The 20,154-nt window shown below is 46.1% G+C and overlaps 1 protein-coding gene and 1 long non-coding RNA gene across 6 annotated transcripts in view; one reads left to right on the top strand and one right to left on the bottom strand.

The window, feature by feature from the left end:
* The window catches only part of LOC110526586 (granule associated Rac and RHOG effector protein 1), a 53,213-nt gene extending 47,392 nt beyond the window's left edge, over nt 1-5,821 (top strand). For all 4 annotated transcript variants that reach the window (XM_021607683.3, XM_021607681.3, XM_036980975.2 and 1 more), the window contains 7 exons: nt 82-179; nt 512-637; nt 852-1,909; nt 2,974-3,139; nt 3,436-3,573; nt 3,715-3,793; nt 3,981-5,821. In XM_021607683.3, coding sequence (XP_021463358.3) covers nt 82-179; nt 512-637; nt 852-1,909; nt 2,974-3,139; nt 3,436-3,573; nt 3,715-3,793; nt 3,981-4,298 — 1,983 coding nt within the window. In that variant the 3' untranslated portion in view covers nt 4,299-5,821. The remainder of the gene's footprint in view (nt 1-81; nt 180-511; nt 638-851; nt 1,910-2,973; nt 3,140-3,435; nt 3,574-3,714; nt 3,794-3,980) is intronic.
* A 2,491-nt stretch (nt 5,822-8,312) lies between these two features.
* Nucleotides 8,313-19,968, bottom strand: LOC149983098 (uncharacterized). Of its 2 annotated transcripts, XR_016496872.1 has the most exons (4): nt 19,811-19,960; nt 15,156-15,263; nt 9,374-10,709; nt 8,313-9,151 (listed from the first exon to the last, which is right to left on the bottom strand). It is a non-coding gene; the product is annotated as an uncharacterized LOC149983098 (long non-coding RNA). The 2 variants fall into 2 exon arrangements; XR_016496873.1 differs by lacking the exon at nt 15,156-15,263 and having other exon boundaries at nt 19,811-19,968.
* Between the last annotated feature and the right edge of the window lie 186 nt (nt 19,969-20,154).

Raw genomic sequence — 20,154 nt, 5'->3', positions numbered from 1 at the left:
GCACAAGCGTAACTGGCTATGAGGGAATGCATTCTATTAGAAACTGTGCTGATGCATCTCTCTGAATGACTGTGTGGACAGGTGGTTGTTGACACTGCTCAGATGGAGAACAAGGAAGCCTATGCTCCACAGATTGCTCGGGAGGGCTCCAGAGTTGTGGTACAAGTACCCTCCACATGGTGAGTAGGATTATTCATATTTGTCTCTTCTGCCCTCTGTGGAAAAACAATCTGCTTGCTTTACATGTCCAAAACATAATTTGGCAAATAAATACATTTAGCTTGCTTTAGTTGCTTTATCTTAGCAAGGGAATTCCAAGTATTCAGAACCCTTAGACATACAATTGGCTAAATCGGCAAACTACATACTTTCTATCCACATAAGCCAACACTGGACTCAATCAACTATCACATTTGGACAGTAAAGTGACGTATTAACAGACCTTCTATAAATGTATTTGTGTTATGTTGGACATGCCAGTCGTGCTGTGTCCTGACTGTCCTGTGTGTAGGTGCCTGAAAGAGGACCCAGCCACCATGTCTCTGTTGCAGCGGAGTCTGGACCCAGAGAAGACCCTCGGCCTGGTGGACGTGCTATATACCGCCGTCTTTGACATCAATAGGTGGAAGGAGTGCAAGTGAGTGGATGTGTGTTGTCCAAGGCATTTTCACATTTGCATTTTTAATTCCGAGAAAGAATCAACCTGCTGTGTGTTTGCATTGGTTGACAGAGGTGTAGCTCTCATTCTCAATCTTTAGTTTAAATTTGCCCTGAAAGAAAATCTTGAAAAAGCTAGCTAGCTATTGTAATTTTCCATGCCATTGAATGCTTATTATCTTCTCCCTCCACAGAGAACAGGCCTTGCCCACCATTCAGATGCAGTTACAGCGGGAGAGCTCTGACTACGGGATGCAGGTAGACCTGCCTTCTGGAAATGGCTCCAAAGCCTACAGTGGCCTGCCCAAAACTATCTCCAAGCTAACTTCCAAATTCACAAAGAAGGCCTCTTCCAGCTCTGTGTCCAGTGGGGGGGGTGGTGGTGGTGGGGGCAGCTACTCCATTCCCAGCACCCCGTCCCATAGCATGCTCTCTAGCAGCAGCTCTGAAGACAAGCAGTTCAAGAGCCTGGGCCACGCAGTAGACGGGAGACTGCAGAGCATCTTACAGCTGGGCAACCTGTCCAGCAACCTCGACCCGACCCAACCCCAGAACGGTTCAGTGTGTGACGACCAGGGCATGAACCTCCCCACGGACCAGGAGATGCAGGACGTCATTGACTTTCTCTCAGGTTTCAACATGGGCAAGTCCCAGCAAGCCTCCCCACTGGTCAAAAGGAGGAACTCTGTAGCGTCTGCCAATGCCGCCGAGCTGAAGCCCCCGAGCGGAGCCACCGACCGAACCCCCATCTCCCAAGCGGTCTCCCACAGTTCACTGCAGCCCCCTACCCAGAGTATGCCGCAGCAACAGCAGCAGCAGCCACCACCACCACAGCAGCCCTCCCAGCAGGCACTGCAGTACTACCAACACCTCCTCCAACCTATTGGTCAGCAGCAGCATGCTCTACCTCAGCTGCCCTCCCAACAGCCTCCACCCCAGGCTCTTCCCCAGCAGAGAATGTCAAGCAAGTGGCTGAGTGGTTCCAGCCAGCAGCAGCCTCCTCCCCAGGGCGCCCCTCCCCCAGCAGGGCTCTCCCCCCTTGGGCCCATTGGCCAGTGGGGCTCACCTGGCCTCCCAGACCTGAGCTCGGACCTGTACAGCCTGGGGCTGGTCAGCACCTACATGGACAGTGTCATGTCTGAGATGCTGGGGCAGAAGCCACAAGGTCCTCGCAACAACACCTGGCCTAACAGGGACCAGAACGAGGGAGTGTTTGGGGTGCTGGGAGACACTTTGCCCTTTGACCCCGCAGGTGAGTAATTTTTCTCCCTCTGACTAATGTGGGTGGTGTTCAATAGGGAGTGAACAGAGTGAAACGGGGAGGTACTACGGTGTCCTTACTGAACATAACCTAGGTGGTTGATAATAACACTTCAGAGCAGTGTGTGATCTGCATATTGTCATGTTGAAGGATGCAGTCGACTGCAAAGGCTCCATATAATAACAATGAAAGTTGGCTCCTTCCTGCACATCGTTGGTCAAAGTGTAGCCAGGGTGAGAGCCAGTGTCTTGACCTCCGATAAAGAAAAGTAGCCTCCTTTAGGACGGTGTTATTCCCCCTCCCTCCCCATTATCAGTAGGTTGTGGTGGTGAGGCAGGCAGCTCACAGCCTCCAGGGATTCCGTGGTAGGAGAGAACTGTGTCAGCAGTGGGGCTTGGAGCTGTGTTGACTGGGCTGTTTCATAAAAGACTGAGAAGGAAAAAGGAGACACTACTGTTTAGCACTGCAGTCATTATGCCTGGAAAGGATAGGTTGCTTTTGATTTCTTGGGGTTTTGTGGTTTGGAGATGTGCTTACATAATCTCATTGTAACCATTAAAGCCATTTTGGGGTGTGATACTTCTCTGACAGAAAAATATATGATCTAGTTTCTGTGATTTCCATATGATTTCCTGAATGAATAGTGGCCATTATCTGGTGCAACCTGAGGAGGAAGTGAAAATCCTTCATAGCCACATCTCTCATTCAGATACATTTTCAAAAACTCTGAACTACAGGACCTTACTAGAATCTCTCCAAATGCACTGTAAATATAGGTTGTTGTCTGACAGTGAGCCCCCCCCCAGCATTTCTGATTTGTAATTTTAAATGATATGCTGAATTTACAATGTGTCAGTTGCTGTTTTTACAGTACAGCAGACTCTTTGAGTGGAGGCCATTGTGTTCAGCTGACTTACGGCTATTGTGCTTTTTCTGCTATGGTAGACAGTCTGGCTGAATGGTTTGAGCTGTGGAGTACAAACACACAGAGAAAAGCTGAGGATGTCAAACTGAACTGTTTTTTTTCTTCTCCCTTTTCTCTCTTTCATATGCAGTTGGCTCTGACCCTGAGTTTGCGCGTTACGTTGCCGGAGTCAGCCAGGCCATGCAGCAGAAACGGCAGGTGCAGCAAATCCGTCGACCCAGCAACACCCGCGGCAACTGGCCCGTCTCTGATGAGCAGCACAGGACCTGGTCCCACCCAGAGTACTACAGCGAGGGGTACGTTCCCCAATCATAATCAACACCTAACATCTCTGTATATGACATAGGGCTCTATATAGTCTGCCCAAAGTAGTACTACAGGGTACGTTCATTTAAGGCTCTATACACCACTCCATCTCACATGACACATGCCTACTAGTACAATTTATTCACACCTCTATGTATATAACATCTCTCTAGAAAGTTTGCCAATCAATCTTACATCCCTCTTAGTGATGTTCGATTTGTAGAATGGTAAGAACAAGATGTTCAGTGTTTCAAGTAGTTCTGAGAATGCCACTTATGTGAAACAGGGAGGCGGTCAACAGCAGCTGGTCAGCCAATCAGGGAGACTCTGCCAGCTCCAGTGATGAGACGTCCTCAGCCAATGGGGACAGCTTATTCTCCATGTTCTCTGGACCTGATCTTGTTGCCGCCGTCAAACAAAGAAGGTACAACTGAGTCACCATGTGTTAAACGTACACCATAGTGTATTACTGTTCTTTTGGTTTCCCTACAACCTGTTTTGTTATTCATGAAGTGAACTATTGATATTGTGCTGTAGAGCTTCATGTCTCCTCTTCTGCCTGTAGAAAACACAGCTGTGGTGAGCAGGAGGTGTGTACCCTTCCCTCTCCTCCCCTCCATCACTTGGGAGATGATAATAACCAGGTAAGGAAAGTGTGTACTTAGGAGTCTGTGCGCAGCACAGTAATTGGGCCAGAAAATGTAAGCCTCTATCGTTCACTGCATCTGTGTGTATATATATGATTATATTTTATATTGAATATTTTTTTTTTTATTTTTGCTAAAGATCTTGTATTGATCAACTCCCATTTCCATCCATTCTACTCCACAGGAAAGCAAAACTAAAACTTGGCCGCCAAAGGCCCCATGGCAGCACTCCACTCACACTCAACACAACACCATGCCCAATCCAAGCTCTTCCCTGTACCAGATGAACATCCCTTCCAGCCAATGGAGTGATTCCATGCAGATGTTACAGTCGCCGGTGTGGTCCACTGCCAATGACTGCCCTCCCTCCACCGGGATCTCCTCTGGCTTCTCTCACTACACCCAGCAGCAGCAGCAACAGCAGCACAAACCCATCAGCAAGGGCTTTAAATCCTTCCCCATCAAACATGAGCACAGGCCCTCCTACCTTCACCAGTACTGATACAGACCAAACAAATGAGTCCATTGGCATGATAGAGTAAGTGTATTTCTGAAGCAAGTTCCGCTGCGACCATTATTAATGTTGCCCTTTTGGAATAACCATTAGTCTAAGTATGTGTTTTAAGGCAAAATTGCATTGTTCATACTGGCTTAATATTTTGTATGTATTTTTCCATTTCAAATGCCCCCTATTTGAAAGACATTCTAAACTGCCATGTAAAAGCTGTAAGCAATGCATGTCATGCTGGCAGCAGTTAGTCTGCCTGATACATTTTATACTGTGTTTCCTCAGACAAGAGCTTGAGACATGCATGGCCATCATCCACTTTTCTTCTCCTTCTGAAAATGTGTAAGGGATAAGATTTTAGGGGGTGGGCTCTAAACGAGACTCTCCAGTTTTCCCCATAATTATATACTGTCTACATAGCTGTAACTGCCAAATCTCATGTAAAATAACTGATTACAGCTTACATCTACTGTTCCATAGCTTGTAAATTACTGAAGTTGAAATATAAATAATAATTTACTACTTTTTATTAAGAGGCTTTGAGCAGGCTCAGCATACATAAATCATTGCAGAGGTGTAATTGAAAAAAATATAGCAGTAACTGTGTGCCATGTTGGTATTAATAGCACTTTCACAATATTATTTTCCAACCAAAGCGTTGTTCAGAAGATAAATGGTGCTGAGAGAAGTAAGAATATTATATTGATCATTAATAAAGTTACGAGCCCTAGTGATAGTCTGATCAAAAAGCGCATTCATTTCCTTTTCTTTCCCTGATTTGGCAGTTCGCTTCAGAATGACTAACTCAAACCTAATGTTTGTTCCTTTTAAAATACAATATTTTCTTGTACAAATATTGACAGTATTAATCTTATTTTTGTATTTTCTTACATGTTATACCATATTACAACCGCCCCCCAAGATGTGAAGGCACATTAATTTCTTTAGTACAGAGTTTAACTACACCATATATCTAAAGGTTACCAAATATGCCATTAAACACTAAAACATTGTGAGTAGGGTATTTTTTAGCCCATGTTTCTATGGCTACGGGCTGTATTTAAAATGCCCAGAATGTTAAATTTTTGATGTTTGCGGATGCCAATGTTGCCTGTATTTATGAAATGACACCATGTTTTCTGAAAACTAACATACTTACCATGTTTACACAGATTTGTTTGCTGTATATACATAAATATATCTTTTTATAGTTCTGTGCTTTGCACAATCAAAATATAGGGTGTGTTGCTTTGTCTGTTTCCCAAACTTTTGCTGCCTTTTTTTTTTTTTTTTTACATCTTTATAGACCTTGGACTGTAACCATTAGCATCTTTCCGCTGTGTCAAAATGGTTTACTAGTGGCATCTACAAAAAAAAGAATGTTACCCTGACAGAAGATATGAAGGGGGACTGCTTGGCTTATGTTGCTTATTGTTCTCTTGAGCTGGCAACTGAATCTTCCCAAGTGTACCAGCAATGCAACAACAAAAAAATAATAAAAATGACTAGCAATTGAATGTTGGTATTTTCTATGATTTCATGCTGTCACAAATTACAGTATGATCCTTTGAGGGGTGACAGGCTGTTGCAGTTCAGTGAAATCCTTTGTCAGCATAATAGCCATTGTCCGAGGCTACCCGTAGTAGTGTATTTCACCTAATGCTGGTGGTGATTTGTTCACGAACTGACCTGTTGGGAGTACTGATATTCTGCGACAGCTCAGTATGCCCAAACTACACTGCTCAAAAAAATAAAGGGAACACTAAAATAACACATCCTAGATCTGAATGAATGAAATGGTTTATTTTATAAATGTCTAGCATACTTTTACAACCTTTGCTTTGATAGAAACATCTATAAAAATCAAACGTTTTCACTGATTATGACAGAAAAATCTAACTAGGTATGAGTTATTCTATAAATGTCTGGCATACTTTTACAACCTTTGTTTTGATTTTATACATCAAATCTATGAAATGCCATTTAAAGCGGTATAAAACTAAGTCACCGTTTGTTACAGAAACATCAAACTAGGTATGATCTATTCTATACATGTCTAGCATACTTTTTTTAAATTCCAGTTTTGATTTGATAGAGGGCACGTGGTCAAAGTTTCAACAAGTTATACTTAGACAGGGCCTGGTAAAAAAATCTGCATCTTCAGTCATATTAAATTAGATTACAGGGAAAAAACTATGGGATTAAGGGGTAAGGCCTGACTATCAAAGAAGACAGGTGGATGGATCAAGACGGACATTCCCCAGTGGAGATAAGGAACACTAAGAGTGAACCATAACATACACTACCGTTCAACATGTTGGGGTCACTTAGAAATGTCCTTGTTTTTGTCCATTAAAATAACATCTAAAGGATCAGAAATGCAGTGTAGACATTGTTAATGTTGTAAATGACTGATTTTTAATGCAATCTTTGGAGAATAAAATTGATGACCTACGCGCAAGATTAAACTACCAACGGGACATTCAAACTAATATCTTATGCTTCACGGAGTTGTGGCTGAACGACGACACTATCAACATACAGCTGGCTGGTTATACGCTGCACCGGCAGTATAGAACAGCGGCGTCTGGTAAGACAAGTGGCGGCGGACTATGTATTTTTGTAAATAACAGCTGGTGCACGACATCTAAGGAAGTCTCGAGTTATTGCTCGCCTGAGGTAGAGTATCTCATGATAAGCTGTAGTTGTGGCGAAAACTTTTGAGAATGACACAAATATTAATTTTCGAAGTCTGCTGCCTCAGTTTGTAAGATGGCAATTTGCATATACTCCAGAATGTTATGAAGAGTGATTGATTGCAAAGACCCTCTTTGCCATACAAATGAACTCAGTCCCCCAAAAACATTTCAGCCCTGCCATAAAAGGACCAGCTGACATCATGTCAGTGATTGTCTCGTTAACACAGGTGTGAGTGTTGACGAGGACAAGGCTGGAGATCACTGTCATGCTGATTGAGTTTGAATAACAGACTGGAAGCTTCAAAAGGAGGGGGGTGCTTGGAATCATTGTTCTTCCTCTGTCAACAATGGTTACCTGCAAGGAAAAACGTGCCATCATCATTGCTTTGCACAAAAAGGGCTTCACAGGGCCTCCCGGGTGGCACAGTGGTCTAAGGCTCTGGGTTCGAGCCCAGGCTCTGTCGCAGCCGGCCGCGACCGGGAGGTCCATGGGGCGACGCACAATTGGCCGTCGTCCGGGTTAGGGAGGATTTGGCCGGTAGGGATATCCTTGTCTCATCGTGCACTAGCGACTCCTGTGGCGGGCCGGGCGCAGTGCGCGCTGACCAGGTCGCCAGGTGCCCGGTGTTTCCTCCGACACGTTGGTGCGGCTGGCTTCCGGGTTGGATGCGCGCTGTGTTAAGAAGCCGTGCAGCTTGGTTGGGTTGTGTTTCGGAGGAAGCATGGCTTTCGACCTTCGTCTCTCCCGAGCTCATTGCCAACAAAGAGATAAACTTTTGTTATTGACCAAATACTTATTTTCCACCATAATTTGCAAATAAATTCATTAAAAATCCTCTCTCATCTTTTTAAGTGGGAGAACTTGCACAATTGGTGTCTGACTAAATACTTTTTTGCTCCACTGTATATTAACTTGACTAACCGGTGCCCCCACACATTCTCTGTATCCCCTGTATATAGCCTTGCTATTGTTTTGCAGAATGCTCTTTACATTTTTTTTACTGCATTGTTGGTAAGGGCTTTGTAAGTAAGCATTCACTGTAAGGTCTACCTACACCTTGTATTTGGCGCATGTGACAAATACAATTTGATTTGATTTAAATAATTATCCAAAACGGAATTATCCAAAAGGTTTATTGCATGACTACCTAGTAAGTACTGCAGCCAATGATAATTGGTGATGTGTCCCAAAATAATTGATATTAAAGTTTCTGACAGGATTGTCCATCAGCAAAAAAAAGTTGTGTAGTGAAAGTTTTCAAAAACATTACAACCAACCAGAATCAATTGGACACAGTAATAGATAATGCAGCTTTAATATTTTAATACATGTATGATTTCTTAGTGGGTAAACTGAGCATTATGCAAAGTAGTTAAGTCATGTATGTCAAGGGACTATGCTACCATAAATACATCTTCCAGTAAATATGGACATTTCATTTACATGTGTAATGGCAAAAGACACTGTAGTTGGTACATAGGTCGTGGTGCAGAAAGTTTAGTGGAGAAGCACAAGTGGGACTTTGAGTGAAGTAACTGAGGGCAGAAAAGGATCTCAGGGTGCCCAGGAACTTGAAGCTGCTGATCATCTCCATGTCAATGTACAGTAGATGGGAGAATGGTCAAGTATCACCATCTACTTTGTTTTGCTTACGCTGAGACTGACGTATCACCATTATGTCAGGTCCCACAGCTCCTTCATGTACTCATGTGTACCATGGTAGTGTCGGGTCCATTCTGGGGATACACATTTTTATGATAATATTGTATTATTATTGTATATTATTACAGGATTTACACCCAGAACCCTGAGTCTGCTAACCAGTTTGTGGGTCAGGATGTCGTTGAAAGCAGAGCTATAAAATAAAATGCACTCTGACGTATCAAAAAATGTATAATTGACATTTGTTGTGACAATAGGCAAACTGGAGTTGTACATTGTGCTACACAATCTATTGTTCCAGGTTTTTAAAATCGATATTGAATGGGCTGCAATGGAAATGGTAAGAAGCTTCGATATCATGGGGCCATTTCTTATAACTTCCTTTCCCGGTACAGACACTGCAGTCAAATGCCAACCAGCGGCTCGCCGTCCTACGATGGCTGAAGACGTTTTGCCTGACGTTAACAAGTGTCAGATTGAAGTGTCTGGAAAAAACAGAACCATAAGAGCAGATTACTTTTGTCATCTTTACTGGCACAGTTTTAAAATGTCTAATTGTAGTCACTTTCAATTGATTCATTGACTCCCAAGAACCATAGATTGTTTGTAGTTCATAACATTAACACAACTGACAAACGCTGCTTGACTGTATTTGGGACACATGTTTTAATAACATTGGCTATTTGATTGGGCTTAATGTTGCATACCTTATGTTGTGCATGCCAACCAGGTGAGAATCACCAGAATGAATTGATACTTGATGAATCAGGTCTTCTCTGCTGCTTTACAGTTTTTTCCAACTGCTTACACACAAAATCTTTTCATGTCACACGATTTTTGAAACCTCTCACTCAAAGTGCAAAACTACACACCAAATATCCAAAACCATAAGCTATTTCTCAGCGTTTGACTCAGTTGTCAATTGCATAACACTTTTTTCAAAACACTACACACAATTATCTACCTAAAACACAAAAATTTAACAGGAAGTGACTTGCTTTCCTTTTCCAAACACAACCAATCAAAATGCTACACTTATTCACCAGGTCACACACACACTCCTCACATGTGCAAACACTAATAGCTTAACTGATCACTAACCAATCACTGCTTTACTGTAGTATAGGCCTATAAATAGGTCAAAGGTCAGATGACCTGTTTTTAACAATGGATGCCAACAATGGACAGAGAGCAAGAGGAGTAGGAGGGAGAGGAAGAGGACGAAGGCAAAGAAGAGAAGGAAGGAGAGCCATCTCTGATGAGATTAGGGCAAAACTTGTTGATCATGTGATCAACCACGGTTTGACCATGAGAGAGGCTGGACTGAGAGTCCACCCCAACTTGAGTCGATTTACAGTGGCGAGGTTGAGGTTGGATAGAGGTTGCCTCTGTCCAAGGTTGGATACGCCATGCTAGGAGATACTTCCCTCGATGTTTGGCAAGAGAAAACGTATCCTGTGATGTGGACGAAGATTCCCCCCCCTACCAATTCCTGGACTGACCCCCCGGGACCCCACACACACAAATTGTGTTCTTTACTGTATTCTAAAGAATATACTTTTGGTTTACATATGTTTATGGATTTGTTGTATGCTACTGTATACAACAGTAATGTTTGGCCTAATACATTTTTTATGTTTCTACATTGCATTGGTGTTTACAGTGTACTTGTTACCTCCTCAGCAGATTACTTTCACTGTAGAACATTGTATTGAAATGTAGATATAAGCCTATGAAAGACCAAAGAGCTTTAGATTTAGAACAACAGTGTTTACATGGTATATCCAGAAATGTACTATTATGAAAGCAGTGTTTGCCATTTGATGCAAATGCTTCATTCTGACATGTGTTTATGGCATTTTGAATGCAGTGTTACATTTTGAAGGAGATGTGAGGCATTTTGCATTTTGTGTGTGCAGTTTTGGGAATTGTGTGTAGAGTTTTGAAAAAAAGGAGACCGTTTTGAAAACTTGTGTAAGCAGTTGGAAAAAACTGTATCAGCCTCCCCCTTGCCCACTCCAAGCTCCTCTTCATGGTTCCCTTCTGCAAGACACAATTGTGTGAAAATAAAGCGGAAGGAATGGGAACCCTATTCCTTTGAAGAAGTACTGGGTATATGCCTGAAGTTATTTTACCCAAATAAGCTTCGATGGAATATAAATATTCAAAAAGTGAACGTGCACATTAAAGTCTACTCTGTTCAAAAGCTGACATGTAACGTTAGCAAAGGTTTTACAAGGTTGTGACTAGCCAAATGTGCTTTATGTGAGCTTTTCTGTGTTCATGCTAATACCGAGCTAGCGCAGCTAATGCTAGCATTTAAACGAAAGCCAGTCGGCCTGAAGAAGTGGCCTACCTTAAGTTGTTGTTTTACTTAAATACAAGGCTTTGGGCTAAAAATGTAACTCAAAAACATGTTCTGCTTCGGTACTAGCCGATAAGTCACATTTAGGAAGCTTGTCTTCCTTAAGTCAATGATAAAGCAAAATAAAGACAATAGTCCAAAAATCGAGAACTACCTAGATTTTGAGATTTTCCGTTGTCTAATCTACGTATGCCTGGCCCTGCATTCAAGCAACAATCTTGCTAGTATGTAATTTACCTTGATAGTATTGTAACAATCCTGAATTTATAAGCGCGGAAATCGACTCGGCCGCCTGAGCATGCTTTTGCGGCACAGTCGATAGCGCGCTGGACTTCGAGCCCTCGACCTGCTCCCTCCCTGTTTCATTACAGTATTAACACAGTATTAACACATTTCCGTGGCTGTTATAGTTTACATGTTTTTTCAGCAGGGCTTTTAATAAAACACAAGACGGTGACGTTCACTGCGGCTAGCAGTATGAGCGTGCAAAGTTTGAGGCTAACTATATGATATTGTAGCGACCCGCTCAGACAGCTGTGTGTTATGTATTAGGTTATTAGTTGGTTGTGTTGTACTTAACAGTACCAAGTGTTCGCGGGGTCCGACATGCCAATCAACCTGTTATCTGCCAATCATTGGAATGCCTGGAATGTTCTGATGCCGGGCATCCTGGTGGTTGGCGGAGTGGCGTGGAGGGGGGTTGGGCAGGGGGATGGAGCATTGGAAGTTAAGACCAGGTTTAGCCATTGTTCTTTCTCTTACGTCTGGGCTTCACAAGAGAAGGTCATGGGCTACGGCCAAACAGTAGCCTGTGTGAAGTTGGGTTAATAAACCGTCAGTTCGTAAACTTAATCCTCTGTCTGGACAATTGCTCCTTTATGATCAAGTCCGGTCATTACATTGGTGTCAGAAGTGGGATTGAGTTTACAAATTGAGGAACTGTGTTGGTCTTGACCCCGAGCAGCAGGAACGGTTGTGGCAGTTGCTGTTTGAATTCAGAGACAGATTTGCAATGAGTGAGGAAGAGGTGGGTCAGACTCATCTGGTGCAGCATGAGATCGACCCATCAAGATGCGTCCCCGCGGGAACCGCTGGCACGCCAGGCGGCGGCAGACAAGGCTGTGTTGGAGACGCAGCGGGCAGACTTCATCGAGCCCTCAGACAGCCCCTGGGTGGCGCCAGTCGTCATAGTTCCTCAAATGGGGGGCAAGCTGAGGTTCTGTGCGGACTACAGGCGGCTGAATGAGGTAACCAGGAAGGACTCATACCCCATACCACGTATCGATGAGTCGCTGGACCTGGTTAGGAGGTCCTCCTGGTTTTCCTCACTACACCTCCGCAGTGGCTACTGGCAGGTGCCCCCTCTCCCCAGAGGCCAGAGCCAAAACTGCATTCTCCACTAACAGAGGACACTGGCAGTTCAAGGTCCTGTGCAACACTCCAGCTACTTTTCAAATCAAATCAAATCAAATTGTATTTGTCACATACACATGGTTAGTAGATGTTAATGCGAGTGTAGCGAAATGCTTGTGCTTCTAGTTCCGACAATGCAGTAATAACAAGTAATCTAACTAACAATTCCAAAACTACTGTCTTGTACACAGTGTAAGGGGATAAAGAATATGTACATAAGGATATATGAATGAGTGATGGTACAGAGCAGCATAGGCAAGATACAGTAGATGGTATCGAGTACAGTATATACATATGAGATGAGTATGTAAACAAAGTGGCATAGTTAAAGTGGCTAGTGATACATGTATTACATAAGAATACAGTCGATGATATAGAGTACAGTATATACGTATGCATATGAGATGAATAATGTAGGGTAAGTAACATTATATAAGGTAGCATTGTTTAAAGTGGCTAGTGATATATTTACATCATTTCCCATCAATTCCCATTATTAAAGTGGCTGGAGTTGAGTCAGTGTCAGTGTGTTGGCAGCAGCCACTCAATGTTAGTGGTGGCTGTTTAACAGTCTGATGGCCTTGAGATTGAAAAACAGCTTCTGTCTCTCGGTCCCAGCTTTGATGCACCTGTACTGACCTCGCCTTCTGGATGATAGCAGGGTGAACAGGCAGTGGCTTGGGTGGTTGATGTCCTTGATGATCTTTATGGCCTTCCTGTGACATCGGGTGGTGTAGGTGTCCTGGAGGGCAGGTAGTTTGCCCCCGGTGATGCGTTGTGCAGACCTCACTACCCTCTGGAGAGCCTTACGGTTGAGGGCGGAGCAGTTGCCGTACCAGGCGGTGATACAGCCCGACAGGATGCTCTCGATTGTGCATCTGTAGAAGTTTGTGAGTGCTTTTGGTGACAAGCCGAATTTCTTCAGCCTCCTGAGGTTGAAGAGGCGCTGCTGCGCCTTCTTCACAATGATGTCTGTGTGAGTGGACCAATTCAGTTTGTCTGTGATGTGTATGCCGAGGAACTTAAAACTTGCTACCCTCTCCACTACTGTTCCATCGATGTGGATAGGGGGGTGTTCCCTCTGCTGTTTCCTAAAGTCCACAATCATCTCCTTAGTTTTGTTGACGTTAAGTGTGAGGTTATTTTCCTGACACCACACTCCGAGGGCCCTCACCTCCTCACTGTAGGCCGTCTCGTCGTTGTTGGTAATCAAGCCTACCACTGTTGTGTCGTCCGCAAACTTGATGATTGAGTTGGAGGCGTGCGTGGCCACGCAGTCGTGGGTGAACAGGGAGTACAGGAGAGGGCTCAGAACGCACCCTTGTGGGGCCCCAGTGTTGAGGATCAGCGGGGAGGAGATGTTGTTGCCTACCCTCACCACCTGGGGGCGGCCCGTCAGGAAGTCCAGTACCCAGTTGCACAGGGCGGGGTCGAGACCCAGGGTCTCGAGCTTGATGACGAGCTTGGAGGGTACTATGGTGTTGAATGCCGAGCTGTCGATGAACAGCATTCTCACATAGGTATTCCTCTTGTCCAGATGGGTTAGGGCAGTGTGCAGTGTGGTTGAGATTGCATCGTCTGTGGACCTATTTGGGCGGTAAGCAAATTGGAGTGGGTCTAGGGTGTCAGGTAGGGTGGAGGTGATATGGTCCTTGACTAGTCTCTCAAAGCACTTCATGATGACGGAAGTGAGTGCTACGTAGTCGTTTAGCTCAGTTACCTTAGCTTTATTGGGAACAGGAACAATGGTGGCCCTCTTGAAGCATGTGGGAACAGCAGACTGGTATAGGGATTGATTGAATATGTCCGTAAACACACCGGCCAGCTGGTCTGCGCATGCTCTGAGGGCGCGGCTGGGGATGCCGTCTGGGTCTGCAGCCTTGCGAAGGTTAACACGTTTAAATGTCTTACTCACCTCGGCTGCAGTGAAGGAGAGACCGCATGTTTTCGTTGCAGGCCGTGTCAGTGGCACTGTATTGTCCTCAAAGCGGGCAAAAAAGTTATTTAGTTTGCCTGGGAGCAGGACATCCTTGTCCGTGACTGGGCTGGATTTCTTCCTGTAGTCCGTGATTGACTGTAGACCCTGCCACATGCCTCGTGTCTGAGCCGTTGAATTGAGATTCTACTTTGTCTCTGTACTGACGCTTAGCTTGTTTGATAGCCTTGTGGAGGGAATAGCTGCACTGTTTGTATTCGGTCATGTTACCAGACACCTTGCCCTGATTAAAAGCAGTGGTTCGCGCGTTTCTGTCTGTAGGCAGGGATCAACAAAATGGAGTCGTGGTCAGCTTTTCCGAAAGGGGGGCGGGGCAGGGCCTTATATGCGTCGTGGAAGTTAGAGTAACAATGATCCAAGGTCTTTCCACCCCTGGTTGCACAATCGATATGCTGATAAAAGTTATGGAGTCTTGTTTTCAGATTAGCTTTGTTAAAATCCCCAGCTACAATGAATGCAGCCTCCGGATAAATGGTTTCCAGTTTGCAAAGAGTCAAATAAAGTTCATTCAGAGCCATCGATGTGTCTGCTTGGGGGGGGATATATACGGCTGTGATTATAATCGAAAAGAATTCTCTTGGTAGATAATGCGGTCTACATTTGATTGTGAGGAATTCTAAATCAGGTGAACAGAAGGATTTGAGTTCCTGTATGTTTCTTTCATCACACCATGTCACGTTAGCCATAAGGCATACGCCCCCGCCCCTCTTCTTACCAGAAAGATGTTTGTTTCTTTTGAGTGTTTGATGGACAGGGTGCTGGATGGCATCCCCCGACAGCAGTGTCTGGTATACCTCGATGACATCCTGGCCCATGGCAGCACCTACAGTCGGGCAAAAAAGTATTTAGTCAGCCACCAATTGTGCAAGTTCTCCCACTTAAAAAGATGAGAGAGGCCTGTAATTTTCATCATAGGTACACTTCAACTATGACAGACAAAATGAGAAAAAAATCCAGAAAATCACATTGTAGGATATTTAATGAATTTATTTGCAAATTATGGTGGAAAATAAGTATTTGGTCAATAACAAAAGTTTATCTCAATACTTTGTTATATACCCTTTGTTGGCAATGACAGAGGTCAAACGTTTTCTGTAAGTCTTCACAAGGTTTTCACACACTTGCTGGTATTTTGGCCCATTCCTCCATGCAGATCTCCTCTAGAGCAGTGACGTTTTGGGGCTGTTGCTGGGCAACGCGGACTTTCAACTCCCTCCAAAGATTTTCTATGGGGTTGAGATCTGGAGACTGGCTAGGCCACTCCAGGACCTTGAAATGCTTCTTACGAACCGGGCGGTGTGTTTGGGATCATTGTCATGCTGAAAAACCCAGCCACGTTTCATCTTTAAAGACCTTGCTGATGGAAGGAGGTTTTCACTCAAAATCTCACGATACATGGCCCCATTCATTCTTTCCTTTACACGGATCAGTCGTCCTGGTCCCTTTGCAGAAAAACAGCCCCAAAGCATGATGTTTCCACCCCCATGCTTCACAGTAGGTATGGTGTTCTTTGGATGCAACTCAGCATTCTTTGTCCTCCAAACACGACGAGTTGAGTTTTTACCAAAAAGTTATATTTTGGTTTCATCTGACCATATGACATTCTCCCAATCTTCTTCTGGATCATCCAAATGCTCTCTATGTACTGGCTTAGGCAGGGGGACACGTCTGGCACTGCAGGATTTGAGTCCCTGGCGGCGTAGTGTGTTACTGATGGTAGGCTTTGTTACTTTGGTCCCAGCTCTCTGCAGGTCATTCACTAGGTGTAGTTCTGGGATTTTTGCTCACCGTTCTTGTGATCCTTTTGACCCCACGGGGTGAGATCTTGCGTGGAGCCCCAGTTCAAGGGAGATTATCAGTGGTCTTGTATGTCTTCCATTTCCTAATAATTGCTCCCACAGTTGATTTCTTCAAACCAAGCTGCTTACCTATTGCAGATTCAGTCTTCCCAGCCTGGTGCAGGTCTAAAAAAAAAAATTCTGGTGTCCCTTGACAGCTCTTAGTCTTGGCCATAGTGGAGTTTGGAGTGTGACTGTTTGAGGTTGTGGACAGGTGTCTTTTATACTGATAACAAGTTCAAACAGGTGCCATTAATACAGGTAACGAGTGGAAATAAATTCATAAAAAATCCTACAATGTGATTTTCTGGATTTTATTCCCTCATTTTGTCTGTCATAGTTGAAGTGTACCTATGATGAAAATTACAGGCCTCTCATCTTTTTAAGTGGGAGAACTTGCACAAGTGGTGGCTGACTAAATACTTTTTTGCCCCACTGTACCAGTCAGCCCTGGTGGCGCTACGGCGTGTGCTGGAGCGGGTGGCTGCTGCAGGTCTGAAGCTCCACCCCGAGAAGTGCCACTTCATGAGGAGAGAGGTGTCCTTCTTGGGCCACCGAGTGGGTAAGGAGGGGATCAGCACCATGGAGGACAAGGTGGGGGCTGTCTGAGACTGGCCCACCCCCACCGACCAGCGTCAGCTGAAGAGCTTCCTGGGCCTGGCCTCATACTACAGGAGGTTTGTACGGGGCCTGGCCTCGTACTACAGGAGGTTTGTACGGGGCTTCTCAAGCGTCGCTGCTCCCCTGAACCGCCTGATGCCGAAGGACAAAGCGTTCACTTAGACAGTGGAGTGTGAGGAGGCGTTCAACACCCTCAAACGTGCACTGATCGAGGCCCCCGTGCTTTCCCCCCCTGACCTCACCTTGCCCTTTATCCTGGACACAGACGCAAGCAATGTGGGCATGGGTGGGATGCTGGCCCAGGTGGGGCCAGAGGGGGAGAGAGTGGTGGTGTACTTCAGCAAACATGTGCGCCGCTACTGTGTCACCCGGATGGAGCTCTTGGCTGTTGTGGCTTCCGTCAAACAATTCAAGTACTACCTGGGTGGCCTGCCATTTACTGTAATGACTGACCACTCTGCTCTCCAGTGGCTCATGTCTTTCAGAGAGCCAGAGGGGCAGGTGGCACGCTGGTTGGGGGAGCTTCAGCCGTATAACTTCACAGTGGTGCACAGGGCAGGGGCACGCCACTCCAACGCCATGTCCCGTCGGCCCTGTTCTGCAGACGGCTGCCGCCACTGAAGGCAGAGAGAAGAACGTGAGAGAGAGAGCTGTGTGCAGAGGAGGGGGTCTGTGCCGCAGTGTGTCGGGCGAGCGGGCCTGTCTGCTGTGAGCTGCAGACTGTCAACGTGGCTGAATGGGGGCAGCGGCAGCAGGGACGGGACACAGACCTACAGCCAGTGCTACAGTGGGTAGAGGCGCAGGTGAGGCCTCCGTGGGAAGAGGTGCCAGCGCTCTCACTCTCGACCAAAGGGGTGTGGTCAAAGTTTGAGAGGCTGATGGCGTGCTACGGCAGGCATGGAAGGAGTCAGCTACGGGAGAGGAGAGGTGGCAGGTGGTGGCCCCAAAAGCACTGCGGGAGGCTGTGCTCCAGAGTACTCATGGGGGGGTGGGGACTGGACACTTTAGGGTCACAAAAACACTGCGCCGCCTCCGTCAGGGCTTTTACTGGGGCAACACAAGAGGGATATGGAGGCCTGTGACAACTGCACAGCGAGAAAGGACCCCCCAGGCCGCTCTCATGCTGAGCTCCAACAGTTCCCAGTGGGGTCTCCCATGGAGAGGGTGGGAGTGGATGTAGTTGGGCCGTTTCCTACCACAGACAGTGGAAACCGCTGGGTGCTCACGGCCATGGACTATTTCACAAAATGGCCCGAGGCCTATGCTCTGCCTGACCAGGAGGCAGAGACCATCGATGACACCTTGACAGCGGGGATGTTCAGCAGGTTTGGAGCTGCGGAGTCCATCCACAACAACCAAGGCAGAAACTTTGAGTCCTGTGTGTTCGCCACCATGTGTGAGAGGCTGGGTATGCACAAGACGGACACTACTCCTCTCCATCCTCAAAGTTATGGCCTTGTGGAGTGCTTCAACAAAACGCTTGGACAGCAGTTGGCCATCGTCTCTGCCAAACAACAGTGTGACTGGGACAAGCACCTGCCTATGGTCCTCATGGCATGCCGCTCCGCTGTCCAAGACTCCACCTCCTGCCCGCATGCCCTCCTCATGCTGGGGAGAGAGAGATCCACACCCCTGCGGAGATGGCGTCGACCCCTGGATAGCCCTCATGTTCCACATGGGCCGGAGTATGTCCGGAGACTCCAGGACCGCCTGGAGACAGCCCACACCTTCGCCAGAGAGCAGCTGGTGAATGCAGGTGTGAGGCAGAAGAGGAACTATGACGTGCACACCCGGGGAAGGCACTTTGTGGCTGGGGAGCTGGTCTGGGTCTACAGCCCCCTAAGGAAAAAAGGCAGATGCCCCAAGTTGGACAGTCACTGCGTGGGACCCTGCAGTGTCCTGGAGAGGGTAGGGGAGGTTGTTTACCGGGTGCAGCTTCCTCCCAGGGGGAGAAAGGTGGCACTGCACCGGGACAGGTTAGCCCCATACAGAGGGGCCTCTTCTCCCCAAACCCCAGGGACCCCCACAATTACCCTCTCTGGCAATGACATTCTCCAGGCACCCACCCCCTGGTGCCGCAGACAAGGCTCCAGACAGCCCACTCCCCCTGTCTCCCTCCCTGTCACCTCGTGATGCCACGGACTGTATTCCCCGTTCCCGCATCCTTGTCCCCCATATCGCTGACTTCATCCCCTGGGTCCAAGAGGGGCAGTCCCCTGCCATGGATGGAACCCCGTTTCACATCTGGACACTCTGCAACCATCACGGCGACACAAGCAAAGAAGACCTCTGGGTCGCTTCAGAGACTTTGTTTGTTCCCGGGGACGAGGGACTTTGTGGTGGGGGGGCTGTGTAGCGACCGCGGGGTCCACCATGCCAATCAACCTGCTATCTGCCAATCGTGGGAATGCCTGGAATGTTCTGATGCCGGGCATCCTGGTGGTTGGCGGAGTGGCGTGGAGGGGGGTTTGGCAGGGGAATGGAGCATTGGAAGTTAAGACCAGGTTTAGCCGTTGTTCTTTCTCTTATGTCAGGGCTTCACAAGAGAAGGTCACGGTTGATTTGTGGGGTATCCTTCATTTATTTTGCGTGGGCTACGGCTTAACAGTAGCCTGTGTGAAGTTGGGTTAATAAACCGTCAATTCGTAAACTTAAATCCTCTGTCTGGACAATTGTTCCTTTATGATCTAATCTGGTCATTACAATATAATATGGCCGGAGTTCGAGGCTACCGGCATTAGCTAAATTAGCTAGCAATTATCTGACTTAGTTTATACTAAGCACTGCTGATCCTGGTGCTAGATTAATGTTAGCTGCATTTTATAGGCAGTGATGAGAAACCGATCCTTCCACTGTAAACTAGCTGATAAACTTTACGATTCATGTCAAATGTCAAAGACAAAACCGTTACCTTGTAAAGTTCCAAAATCTGTTTGCAGTGGAAAAGGAAGTTCGTTAATTTGACGTGCGCAGGACCGCTTGCAGACGTTTATTTAGCACATGTTAAACCGCCTGCAAGCACATTTGCACGCCCTTCTTTGACGCGTGTAGGCGTTAATTTAGCGCCTGGACCTTACACACATAGCATTAAAAAGATCGCGTTTTGACCACGTGCTTTAAGACCAAAACGGTGTTCCACATTTTAACCTCAACGCTAATCTTATGCCTAACCCGAACCTTAAATTATGACCCAAAAGCCAATTTCTGTTTTCATGATTTTTACGATATAGCCATCCGGACTTTGTGGCTATGGTA

Source organism: Oncorhynchus mykiss, chromosome 6, assembly GCF_057628025.1.
Source record: "Oncorhynchus mykiss isolate SJ-2025 chromosome 6, ASM5762802v1, whole genome shotgun sequence".
Lineage (NCBI taxonomy): Eukaryota > Metazoa > Chordata > Actinopteri > Salmoniformes > Salmonidae > Oncorhynchus > Oncorhynchus mykiss.
Note: the sequence above shows the minus strand (reverse complement) of the source record. Positions and strands in the feature narration are given on the sequence as shown.